This window comes from Cryptomeria japonica, chromosome 4 (genome assembly GCF_030272615.1).
Source record: "Cryptomeria japonica chromosome 4, Sugi_1.0, whole genome shotgun sequence".
In the NCBI taxonomy this organism is placed as follows: domain Eukaryota; kingdom Viridiplantae; phylum Streptophyta; class Pinopsida; order Cupressales; family Cupressaceae; genus Cryptomeria; species Cryptomeria japonica.
In genome coordinates this window covers 1,787,720-1,801,282 of record NC_081408.1, presented here as the reverse complement: position 1 = coordinate 1,801,282, position 13,563 = coordinate 1,787,720, and the positions used below count along the sequence as shown (strand labels likewise).

The following is a 13,563-nucleotide window of genomic DNA, read 5'->3' as shown; positions in this document are numbered from 1 at the left end:
CTCTCTAGTGGAGTAGTGGAAACATTTGATTTATGTGTTCTTTGCAAATCGATATTACTCCTATTTAATGAGTGATGCCCACTATTAATTTCTCTGTCTGTGGGGTAATCAACGGCCTGTGGATTCTTATCCACGTAGTGTGAAGGCATGTCATGAGAGGATGAACCCGCAGAAGCATCGTCTACAACTAGCGTTTAGCGAGTGTGCGGGGAGCTAGGACCATGCGAAGGGTCTGCCACATCACCGTTGGCAGCGAAGGCATGCGATGGTGGTGCTAAACCCGTGCAAGTTTGTGTACACGGGAGAGAAAGGGGCGGTGAGCCCATGGAGTGAGGGCTTGCGTGGTGTGGGATGGCAGTGCCATGAGCTATTTCGTGGCACTGTGCAGACAGTGGCACACTGGTGTTATAACCGCTTTCTCCCACAATCATCCTACAAGCCCGTGTTGGCAGTAAAATGGTCTCTAATCCCCCTATGTTATGGTGTGTTGTTTCAAATGGTAATGAGTAATCATGATAAATGCTTTCTGCTTCATCATTCTCAGTCTGAGAATTATATTCAATCGTGGTAGATGACATAGGGGATCCCACTAGATGAGAGACCAGAGGCAGAGCACTGGTAGCAAAATCTTGAAACAGAGACATAGGGACATACTCTTTTTCTGGTTTATTGGAACCTTGTAGCGCGGGGAACGAAGTCTCATGAAAAATTACATCCCTACTGCGAACAATCTTTCTGTGAACCGGATCCCACAATCTGAAACCAAATTGCTCTTCACCATACCCCACCAAAATACATTTTAGGGACTTGGGATCCAATTTGGTTCATTTCTCCTTGGGTATATGCGAGAAGGCTTCACATCCAAACACATGAAGATGCGAGTATGAAATCCTCTTCCCTTGCCATTCCTCTTTCGGAATACCAAAGTCCAATTTAGATGAGGGACTTCGGTTGATCAAATACATTGTCGTGTTACAAGCTTCTGCCCAAAATTCCTTGCCTAAACCTACATTTGATAACTTATATCGTGCCTTTTCAAGAATTGTCCTATTCATCCTCTCGGCTCCACCATTTTCTTGAGGAGTGAAAGGAACAACTTTAATTCTTCTAATCCCATTATCAACACAAAAATCATCAAATTCATGTGAACAAAATTCTCCACCATTATCTGTTTGTAGACACTTAATCTTATGCCCAATCTGATTTTCAACTAAAGCCTTGAAAATTTTAAATTTTGAAAAGACTTCAAATTTCTTAGAAAGCATATAAATCCATACTTTTCTTGTACAATCATCAAGAAAGGTGACAAAATAGTTAGCTCCTCCAATGGAGGTTACCTCGGTAGGCCCAAAAACATCCGAGTATACAAGCTCCAACGGTGTTGTCTTTGTGTCATGCCCACCTTTCAAAAAACTGACTCTCTTTTGTTTTCCATTAAGACAACGTTCACAAAAGGCTAAGTCGACAAGTTTGAGAGCCGGAAGCTGATTTCTTGTGTGCATAACATGAAGTCCTTTCTTGCTAATATGCCCAAGTCTTTGATGCCAAAGATCCGCTTTGCTGTCCTCAATCACCATTGCAGCTCCCAATTCACCATGAGTCTTAAATAGAACTAGACTACCCACTTTATTGCCATTTGCAATCAGCATGGTACCATGAGTTACCTTCCATGTATCTGGAAGAAAATTTACATTAAGACCTTGATCAAAGAGCTGTCCAACGGATATTAAATTCTGCTTCAATTTTGAGACATGTCGAACATCTTTGAGCAGCCATGTTTTACCACCTTCTAATGACAACAACACATCACCCTTGCCTGTAATTTCACAAGCTTTGTTCTCCTAAGAAAACATTTCCAAAATGACCTTCATGGTAGTTAATGAACGCTTCAAAACATGAGGTAGCATGATGGGAGGCACCAAAATCAAGCACCTATGAATCCAGAGTAGTGTCGTTTGTTGAAAGGATTAGGACACTATCACCTTTATCGTAGACTGTATTTACTTCGATGTCCCGCACCCTCTCTTGTGCCCTTTTGAAGTTTCTACAATCCTTCTTTACATGACCAACTTTGCCACAAAACCAACAATCACCATTTCTGTTTCTAGACTTCGATCTCCTTGTTGATTTCGAATGTCTATGATAATTATTTCTGCCTCTATTATGGTTTCTACCTCTATTTTCGGTGCTTACCACCCTTAAGGCTTCACCAGATGAAGGTTCATCATTCTTTCTTCTCAAATCCTCTCTGAGAAGAGTAGTTGCTACATCATTAAAAACCAACTTATTTTTATCGGATATTGATGTGCTAACTGTTGTTACAATGCCATCCCAGCTGCTTGGCAAAGAGCGTAATAAAAGAACATCCTTGCTCTCATCATCTTGTGTCATCCCCACTGAAGTTGCTTGACTAATCAATGTATTAAATTCATTGATGTGGTTTGCCATAGCGCAACCTTCCTTCATCTTAAGCTTGTACAACCGCTTCATGATAAACACTTTATTGGCAGCCGACGCCATTTCATACATGGTTGTGAGTCTATCCCATACATCTTTTGATGTTGCTTCACCCGTGACATTGAAGAGAACATTGTTGGACAGTGAGAAAAAATGTCGCTCTTGCCTTTTTGTCTAATTTTTCCCATTCTTCATCAGCCATCGTAGTTGGCTTCTTTGCTTTCCCTTCAAGCGCAAGTGAAAGGTCTTTCTTTATCAGCAAAGACTCCATCTGAACCTTCCATAACCCGAAGCTCTGACCAAAGAACTTCTCTATCTTTGCTTCTTCCATGATTCTGGAATTTCAACCACCGAAATCTTAACAACGATCTAATCTCGCTCTGATACCAATTGTTAGGATTTAGAAATGAATTAGAAGAGCAGGAAAACAAAATTATGAATTCACAACATAGACAAATGAGATGCACAATTTATCATGGTTCAACAATTGCCTATGTCCACACTTAAAGCAGGGGAATCAATGTATTAATAACCAAGTTTGGTTTGTACATACACAGCTGCAAGCAGCTCCAGAATTTCCTACACAAAATGATATGCAAACAACTCTTAAAGAGCTTAACAACAAAAGTTGAAGAGCCAAGAGTTTTGGTGGTAAAATGGAAGGAGTCCGTTGGACTTCACTTCCAACAAGCAGCTTGTCAAACCCCAAGTGGAAACAAATTGAAAGAATACATAAATATCTTATCACTAGCAACCTTAAAGTCAAATCGATGATTCCCTATGAGATTCTCTTTGCTGAAACAGGTATGTTCCAATGGAAGCTTCAATGGTTATCCGACTGTTAAGCTATTTAAAAAAAGTGGAGAATACGGATAAACATCACTGGCACAAGTTGGTTGTTGAGGAAAGACTAGTTCGTAGAAAGAAGACGTGGATGAATCAAAACAAGGAATGGTTGAGTAAATGGGACATCAATTTGCAAATGTGTCCCAATACTAAGGAAGAGATAAAAGGACTTGTGTTAGAAAAATTCAAGGCTGCCATGTGGACAAAGCAAATGGGACGAAAAAGCCTATTAGGTGAAAGAGTTCAACCTCACTTGGGAACATGATGAGATAGACTACTTACAAGTGACAATTAAGAGTAAGGCTAGGTTATTAGTGGCGCAACTCAAAACCGGGTTTCATCATCTAAGGTGCAAAATTGGTAGATGGACGGTTCCCAAAGAGACTTGGGAAGAAAGATCATGCGTTTTCTGAAATAAAGAGGTTGTTGAAACTAAATGGCACTTCTTTTTTGAGTGTGCTGCTTATCAAGATATACGTAGGCAATATGAGAACAACTTGAAAGAGGGTTGTTTAGACCTACTTTTTGAAGAGGAAAGGTTACACAAAACTGCAGGTTTCTTTATAAAGATCCATAACCAAAGAGCAAATATCGAAAAGAACATGAAGATGACAAAGTTTGGTGTTGGGTCCCTTAGACTATTGGTCTCGTGGATGTCACTAAATTTCCTTCCTTCATTCATTCATTCATCAAGGATTGTAAGGCATTCGAGAAGTTGAACGAGGTGGGTTTTGGACCACTGCAAGCAATCTTTCTCGGACCAGTGCCAATTGTGAACGTTGGTGCAGTCAAGCCTCTCCTCGACTTTTTATCGTTTACCACGCCACTCGGAATTCGAGACGTCATGCTAGGCTATGGCCACAACACATTCAATCCATCTCATGAAAAAAAACCATGAAAACTCAAGATAAGCAAAACTACTTTCTCGTTTTCCAAGAGTGCGATGGGAAGTGTACATTTTTTCCCGACAAATTTTTTACTTTTTTTTTTCAGGCGTCTGACAGAAGACAAATCCGGTCGCTGTTGCCACCATATATAGCCTATTGGCTGATTAATTGTGGTATTTCAAGTCAAGTCAAGAAAGGTTATGCACAAAATTTGTGTATTCAATAGATGGTGTACAAGTTCAAGAATAATAGGTTAAGACTTTCTTCTTCTCCTCTTCTCACCCTTCTTAAATAATTTTTAATCTCAGTGTTAAGATCTTTATAATTAGTTGCAATTTTGGTTTTATTTTTTAATTTTTAGTGTGAACATTTGTAAATGAAGAAAATGATGAATTCATTCATACATAAGTAGAAAAATCAAAATGCTTATTCAATTTTTAAGTTTTATAATTTTGATTTTAAGTTTATTTGCTGCTGTGAAGTTACAAGTAGTTTTTTAAAGATGAAATTGAAACTAATTGTGTTATGTTCCGAAATCTGCAAATTACATTCAAAATACATTCATGGGCATTTTTACGATTTGCAAATCAAGCAAAGACTCTTGAAATTAACATTTTCCAAGCAGGGGAACATTTGTCGTTCCAATATGTTGGTGTGTCAAAACACACATCAACACCTTTCAACTATATAACATCATTCAAGATTCCTATCCTAGTACCCATTGCATAGGCAATAAAGAGCAAAGACAGCCCCTCTACAATTTCACAACACTAATATTGCATTTGACTAATCTCTCCAGGTTTCTTGAAGCAACTCTTAACTCTTAAATGTTGAGCTTGCACAATTGGGAGCAATAGACGGTTCAGTTGGCTGCAAATCAGAATAACCTGACAATGACAAAGAAGATTTAGGATCTGAATACAGCATTTCGTGCTTTCTCCTTTCTTGACGGTTACTTATCTAAACAGAGAAAAGTCAATCAAACGAAGCTCCAGTACCTTCACAGCATTCACAGCACCATAATTTTTATGGCTACTAAAAATGCAATTCAATAGTGGCACTCTCATTGTGGACAAATGAACTGTTGTTTTCACACTGTCAGTCTGTTCTGTTTTGATGGCTCTTTCTGTATGGTATCATACATTCTTTGATTGCTAATTTGTACTGGCTTCGTTGATTTCATACAGCATCTTCAATTGAAAAACACTAACCATCATTGATCACTTCCAAATGATACAATGATAAGCATTGGCATGCAGAGAGAGGTCTAGCACACTCAAGACTCCCATGCTTTGGGTAAACAAAACTACAGTTTTATATTATGAATAAACTACACAGGTTGAAATAGCCTAATAGACAATGTCATCTACCAATGGGGGCAAATATAAATAGGAGCAAGGTTCTAAGTTGCAAAATGGTTGGTATTCTGCAACTTCTCAACACATTGTGTGCGCTGGATTATTGATGCAAGTGAAAAGCTACTGTTAACCATGAAACAATGTTCCTGAATACTCAAATCCAGAAGAGATTTCTGATATCATTTGGCTACACTACACCAATGACCATGCTTCTATTGATTTATAACTCTCTGAAATTTTTTTAAGAACAGTTGTGCATGCTGTATCGTCATAAGCAGTATCAAATGTTGCATTCATCACTTTCATAAAAAGACTTGCACCAACATTCTCCAATTTGTTCTTAACCTTGATGCCTTTTTCTGCAGTGATGCCATCATTAGTCACATTTTGAGCACCAAAAGTTTATCCCGTAAGGGGATTGCTAGCCTTTGGTCCCATAATCATCTTTACTACATTTGCAAGTTTTTCCATTTCTTGCAGGATTACTACACATACATCACCTTCAAATTCAATGCCATTTGCATTTCATTTCCTGCTGCATCCAAATCTTTTGAAAAGTTGAGGCTCTCTCCCAATTTTCTCAACCTTGAATCTGGAAACGAGACAGTTCTCTTGGGAGCCCTAACCCCACAAAACAGGACAAATAACAGACAGTTCCCAGAGACAGATTGTAGAACAAAATCTGGCTTCTTCAACATTCTAATCCCAACCTATGTGGTATTCCAATTTGCATTTCAACAGAAGTGAGACTGAAACCACTTGTTAGGTTGATTTAGGAATCCCTAAATGCTTTAACAGTATTGCCTCTTTGAATGAGTTTCTGCGAAAGCTCAAATAAGACCTTAACAGCACACGAGAAATTACCTGTTTACTGTCATCATGTCACAGAACATTAGATTTTCTTAGCATTCTCACAATTATCACATTTTTAAAAATCAACTTGACCATGACTTTTCATACTGAATACTAAAGTACAGAAATAATTACCATCAACATGGTAGTTTGATTCCAAACAATATGCCTCAACCGCTTATATAGCATGGATCACTCTTTCACCTCTTCCTGTAGCCAGAGAAAAGATATAATTACTATGGCACCATTATCACCTGAAACTTCAAACTTCATAATGTTTTGACGGCATTTCAGACAGCAAAGAGTTGAAATAATGGGGAAAAAACATCTTTAGAGAGGCAACCCATGAAGTTTTTGAAACCAAATACGGACACTAGTAACTACCGAAAATTCTATGATTAGAATCTGTAGATATTGTAAAACACAGAACAGAAAGTATATGTGGAAGGAAAGCAAAACATAAAAGAGTGGTGGCAATGAATTTCTTTCATGGCTTATAAAAGACATAAAACAGAAAAATTTAAGAGCAGTCCGGAAAAATACTAAAATAAAAGGATGAGATTCGCCATGGAAAAAAGCCATTTGACACTTGTCAGCTAGCATCTTCGCAATCTAGAAAGCCAGAAAATTGTATTGTTTATTTTGAAATATGGAAGGGCATTTCTTTATCCACAGGAATTCCCAGAAAACTCACCAAGCACAAGTTATAACCCATAAATTTCTCGGCCATTTCTGTAAGCTGTAAAAAATCGGGATTACTATGAATGCTCAGAAGACAACCATACAACTTTCAAGCATTGAATTGTAGAAATTATTCCCAGCTTTGAATTGTAGTTTGTTGGAATGTGTTAGTTGCCAGTTACACAGTAGTAGTAAATGAAATAATCCCAACGATTCCTCAAACTTTGCAAATATGCCGAAACAACAAGAGCTAACTTTTTTGTATAGCTACAAAAATCCATGTTCTTCCATATCATGCCGTGTGAATTCAGTGTCAGGAACATTCCCTGGTACCTTCATCTGCCCAAACAATCTCTCTAATGTCTCATAGGTTTTTGGAGCTTGCCGATGGGACTTATCTCCTACAATGAATGTGTGTATCCCGTTACCGACCTCAATCCAGCTACATCCTGGCTGTTTTTCTACACCTCTACCTTTCATTAGCAATCTTACCTTTTCTACATCAACCCACCTTCCAGCAGTGGCATATATATTTGAAAGGAGAACATAATATCCAGCATTGTCAGGCTCTAACTTAAAAAGTTGTTCTGCAGTAAATTCTGCTAACTCTACATTGTGGTGGACTCTGCAGGATCCAAGTAAGCTAGCATACACGTCAGCACCAGGTTTTAGTGGCAATCTCTCAATGAAATCTCGTGCCTGATCCAGCTGTCCAGATCGGCCAAGGAGGTCAACCATGCATGCATAGTGCTCCATCTTAGGCATGATTTCATAATCTCGTCTCATAGATTCGAAAAATTCCCAACCTTTATCCACCAGGCCCGCACGGCTGCATGTCGAAAGCAGGGCAATGAATGTAATATAGTCAGGTTGCATGCCTGTCCTATTCATTTCATTAAACAGATGGAATACATCAACCACATATCCATGCAGTCCATATCCCGCAATAATTGCATTCCATGAAACCACATCCCTTTCACCCATCCTGTCAAACACATAGCGACCAGATTTAATAGTCCCACACTTGGCATACATGTCTATGAGGGCATTTCCAATGGACACACAGGCCTCAAATCCATTTCGGATTGCATAGTCATGTATCTCCTTCCCTTTCTGCAGATTTGCTAAGTGCGTACATGCTGGAAGAATGCTTGATAAAGTGACCGAATCAGGTGTGATGCCTGATTGTTGAATGTGACAAAAGAATTTTAAGGCTTCATCGCTATAACTGTTCTGAACATAACCACATATCATTGAATTCCATAGAACCACATCTCTAGAAGACGTTCGGTTAAAAACAAGCTGACAACTGTTCATAACCCCACGCCTGGCATACATATCTATCAGAGCACAGCCCACAACTAACTCTGTTTCCAACCCACCTTTAACTATGTAAGAATGGATTTCCTTTCCTTGCTTCAGGCTTCCAAAGGCCGCACAAGCAGGTAGAATACTCACTAAAGTAACCATGTTGGGCTTCAAGCCAGCCTCATGAATTCGATTAAAGAGTTTTAAGGCCTCCTTGCAATGTCCATTCTGGACATATCCAGCAATCATTGAATTCCATAACACCAAATCTCTATGCAACATTTGATCAAACACTCGACGTGCAATTTCTAGTCTCCCGCATTTGGAATACATATCAATAAGTGCACTGCCCACAAAAACATCCATCTGTAGGCCACTTCTAATTACGTAACCATGGATTTCCTTTCCCAATTTAACATTTACCAATTCAGCACATGCAGAGATAACTCCTGCAAAGGTGACTGAGCTAGGCTCCACAACAGCCAGCTTCATTTCACGAAACAGTCTCAAGGTCTCATAATAATGTCCATTCTGTGAATGCCCAGCGATAATTGAACTCCATGAGACAACATCTCTTTCAGTCATTTTGTCAAATATATGCAATGCATCTTCAATTCTACCGCATTTAGCATATAAATCAATCATGGCATTTAGCACATAAATATCAGACTTAAATCCACTTCTAAGTATAAACTCATGAATCTGCTTACCCTGTTGCAGAGCTCCCAAGCGCGCACACGCTGGCAGAATGCAGACGATCATGACAGGATCCAGTTTCACGCCCGACAGTACAAATTTCCTAAACAGCTCCAGAGCCTCTTCACAATCAGCATTCTGCACAGAACCACCAATCATGACACTCCATGTAACAATATCTCGTTCAGTCATTTTGTCAAACACTTGGCGTGCATCATCCAAATAACCACATTTAGTATACATATCAATAAGACTACTTCCCACTATAACATCAGATTCAAGCCCTCCAGATCTAATCAGATCATGGACCTTTTTACCTTCTTCAAAATCTGACATCCCACAGCATGCTTTGAGAACATAGGGAAATGTAAAACGGTCTGGCTGTATGCCATCCTCAAGCATTTGGTGATAAAGCCTGACAGTCTCTTCAAAAATTCTGTTTCTGATATACCCTCTTAGCAGTGCATTCCAACAGAAGATATTTCTCGTTGGCATTTTGTCAAACAGTTGGCGTGCATCAGCCAGACTGTTACACATTACATACATACTTACAAGCTTGGTAGTTATATATATATCAGGTTGAAACCCAACTGACAGCATGTGTATGTGGACTGATTTTCCTTCATTTAGAGCTTTATTTTGTGTGCAAATTTGTACAAGAGAAATGTATGTATTGCGATCTACTTTTATGTTTTTCTTATCTATGGAATTAAAATAACCCGTGGCTTCCTTCATCCGGTTTTCTCTACATAGTTTGGAGATTTCTAAGTTGATTTTTCCTTCCTTGAATATGGTTTTAGTTGCTGTTGTGATTTGAGAAGAGATGGTGTTCATGTTAAGAGATTTAGTTAACAGAAAAGGCATTTTTATACAGTTTAAATCCGAAGCTAGATTTTGTTAGGATGAATTGAAAAGCATTACTATATTGCAGAGGCCAATATAAATTCTCGTCGAATTTGCATAAAAAATAAAAAGAAAATAGATTGCAGCATAAAAAATTGCTATATCAGGATAAATGTACAGAGGAGAGTCTAATTGCTGTGAAAAGGAAAACAACCGTACAATTTGGAGTAGGATTAAATAAATGTAAAGAGGACAGTCTAATTGCTGTGAATGAAAACGACCGTGCAATTTGCAGTAGGATTAAATTTAAAGGTTTTTTTTTAAGGGGAGGGGGCTTCTTAAAATATTTCAGTGAGAGTTTTTAGGAATATTTTAAAGGTGGTGGTCTTGTGATTTAGTTGTGCAGATGAGCTTAAAAGTTTAAACTCCGAAATTTAGGAAAGCTGGTGATCTCATGAAAAATGTTACAATTAATAAATTTACACTATTTTCCTTCTATTTCTTTTTTGGCAGGAATTTAAAATAGTAACTAATTGACAAGTGGCAAAAAAAATCCCTAAGCTGGTGAGACAATTTCTAGCCCCACCCCAATCACACCCCCAAGAATACGCAGTCCTAAAATGTAGGTGCTACTATTTTTTAGGAGAAGATTTTAAATTATCCTATAGCATTTTTTTTTTGATTCATGAGACCTCTTGCTCCATGAAAATAGATCTTGAAGCCCCCCTCATGGGACCTTACCCTAACTGCAGTTAAAAGCTAATAGATTAGAGGAAATCAATTTTCCTTTTTATTGAATCAAGGAATGAAAAAATTGCAGTCATATTGTTGCCTATAATAACCAAAAATTATCTTTTTTTAAGATGACTTGCTCAGCCAATATTAACTAAATTAAAGCAATCAAACAAATAACACTTTCAAATTTAGAGTTAAGACAATATCTACATATATATATGGAAATAATAACAAAGAGGGATTAGGTACAATTGATTTCTAGACTTTTTGTTGTAATTATTCTTGGATAATCTAAATCAACGTTCTATGATTAGATCTAGAATTGTGATGTTCAAAATATCTATTGGAAATAGTTTTTTCGTTTTTTACTTCAATTCTATACCTCTTCGTGTTTGCAAATTAAATCCTTGTAAAAAATGTCTTCTCCTACAAAAATGACCTATGTGTGCTCATGAACTACATAACCTTGCTCACATCTACAATTTATGGGTTGAATGGTATCTGTAGATAAGTTTGAGAATTTATTATGCAAGAAATATTCTATTTAGTCAAACCCCTTGAATGGACTAAATAGTATCCATTGATAACATTGGGAGCTTATTGTGCAAGGATCTCCTTAATCAAACACGTGTATTGCAAATGTTTCCATTGTGGTCATTGATGTCAAAGTTGTTGTTTGTCAATTGTGATGTTATCATTATTGTCCAAGGATGATGATGTAAGCTGGAGAGGTTGTCTTAATTGTTTAGGGTTAATGCGGACTATTAGAAATGGTCTTTGATGTCTATGGAGTGTGTTGGATAGGGTGGCCATTCATGGATCGACCTTTGAATTGCCTTGATGTGGTGGTTAGGGTTTGTCTTTCTTGATAGGGTTTATTATTGTGGTCCTGTGCCCTAAACCCTAAGCCTTGTTAGGCCCTTAGCTCACTTCTGTTCTAATTCTATGTTGATCAGCTTTGACCCATGCCTAGTAGCTTAAGTTATGACTAAAGCCTTTTATGTTGTACAGTTACAGGCCTCACATTCGTAACAGTACCTCATTCATCTTGATCATGCTTAAATTTTCTTAAGTCCTAACTTCAACTTATGTGGAAGTGGTCTCCATCTAGTTGTATGAGTTAGATCTAGTTGGCAATCATCCACTAGATCATGTGAGTATAGGCTCCATATGTCTAGCCCATTCCCAAGCTATATTGTTGGGCCTTTGCGCCAAGTGTCATGTTAGCACATGAGTGCATATAATTGTTGTTAGTGCTCTGTTAGGTTTGTGAAGGTACATGATCATGTCATGTGTCAAGGATGACAATGCAAGCCCAAGGTCATTTGGACCTCAAAAGAATGTTCTCTCTAACTCGATGATCTTTGATTGGCTATGCACTAGTGCAGGAGGATGTGGCTTTGACCTTGTTAGGACTGTGATGCAACACATCTCTACCATATGTCCTAGGCCCACCTATGAAACTAAAAATGGCTATCTTGCAGATAGATTACCCTGACATGACCATTTTGTGTTTTTAAAAAATAAGTTCTAATACACAACATGGTTGTTTTAAATCATTTCGTGTTTTTGAAAAACTAAATGGAAAAACACAAAATAGTCACATCAAGACTATTCTATTTTCTAGATAGCCATTGTAAAACTAAGGAACTCAAGGCTATCATGAGAGCTCAAATGGTTAGATCACATCTTGTGATGGTACAAGATTGCTCCATATGGTGGCCTAGCACAAAAGCACAAGAGGAATTTTGAGCCTAGGACCTAGTTTACAATGTTGCACTTGGAGGATGACATGTGTTCATGTTAATCCTACTTGGAATTGTGTGTTATTCCTACTTGGATTTGTGTTAGTTTGGCTTAGATTTGGATGCCACTTGCTCTATGGGACCATGAACAATGACATGAAATGTTTGAATTATCCTTATCAATTTACTGTTGGTCAATGAATTTTCAACACCAAGTATCCACCAAATCACTTATTCAAATTCAATCGAGCTCATGATCACCTTCGATTCTGCCTATGAAACTCAAGATTGATGAGTAACATTTAAACTTGGTGACTATCTGATAAGGTTTTATTTTTCAAACATAGTCCAATCCAACTCAAGGGTTAAAATTAATCAACAAATTTCATGGTCGACTTCTACATGTTATAACAATGGTTTTTAATTATTCCAAGTTGACATATCCATTGATTCTAATCTTGTGGATCAATATATATTGCTAAGTTTTTGGGAATTAGTTGTGTGTTCATGATAATCATATGTCTATATGATAGTACTAAATATATGTCTTTATGATGTGTAGAATGGTTTATTTTTTGTAGTAGAGAAAGACATAATAGAAGCGTTGATAAATAGATTCAAATTGGACATAGTGGATAAAAAAGACAAAACAAAATTAAATTAGATAGTCAGAATCAAAGTAGAGCTATGTATAGCCTTGCATCATTCTTTTGAAACATTTCATAAATTGTAAAAGAGGTTGACGCCTCTTGTTCTAAGAGATCAGTGTCTCTTGTTGCACATTGGTGCTTGCTTTGTGAGGATTGGTGTCTTTTGTGGGTTAGTGTCTACAAATTGTAATCTTGGGGATTGATGTCTCCAGTTGGTTGGTGCTTGCAAAATATTGTAAGATCAATTCATTTTATTTTGTGATACTAGATTTGGATTGTAGATCCAAGCATCTATTCCATTGTGGTTTTCTCCTGAAAGGGTCTCTACGTAAATCTAGCGTTCTCTCTTGTGTGAACATTGTTTGAACACATTTGTTGATTGTTGTTGCTGTTGATATTGTTCTCTCTAGTGTGAACATTATATGTGCACTCGTTCATATTGTTTAGGACACAAGTTCACCAATGGTCTTGTCCAAGAGCTTGATCTTATCTTTAAATTTTTGTA

At 37.6% G+C, this 13,563-nt stretch overlaps 1 protein-coding gene across 2 annotated transcripts; it reads right to left on the bottom strand.

Annotated features, from left to right (window-relative positions):
• Positions 1-4,796: 4,796 nt before the first annotated feature.
• LOC131064545 (pentatricopeptide repeat-containing protein DOT4, chloroplastic) lies at positions 4,797-10,212 on the bottom strand. 2 transcript variants are annotated; one of them, XM_057998698.2, is made up of 4 exons: positions 9,403-10,212; positions 7,095-9,223; positions 6,536-6,610; positions 4,797-6,419 (listed from the first exon to the last, which is right to left on the bottom strand). In XM_057998698.2, exons 1-2 carry the CDS (start codon positions 9,475-9,477, stop codon positions 7,349-7,351), a joined length of 1,950 nt encoding a protein of 649 aa, XP_057854681.1. In that variant the 5' UTR covers positions 9,478-10,212; the 3' UTR covers positions 4,797-6,419; positions 6,536-6,610; positions 7,095-7,348. The 2 variants fall into 2 exon arrangements, with proteins under 2 accessions (XP_057854681.1, XP_057854680.2); XM_057998697.2 differs by having other exon boundaries at positions 7,095-10,212.
• Between the last annotated feature and the right edge of the window lie 3,351 nt (positions 10,213-13,563).

Excerpts from the sequence above, each read along its gene's own strand:
- LOC131064545 (XM_057998697.2), bottom strand. The coding sequence starts at position 9,949 with ATGCCTTTTCTGTTAACTAAATCTCTTAACATGAACACCATCTCTTCT.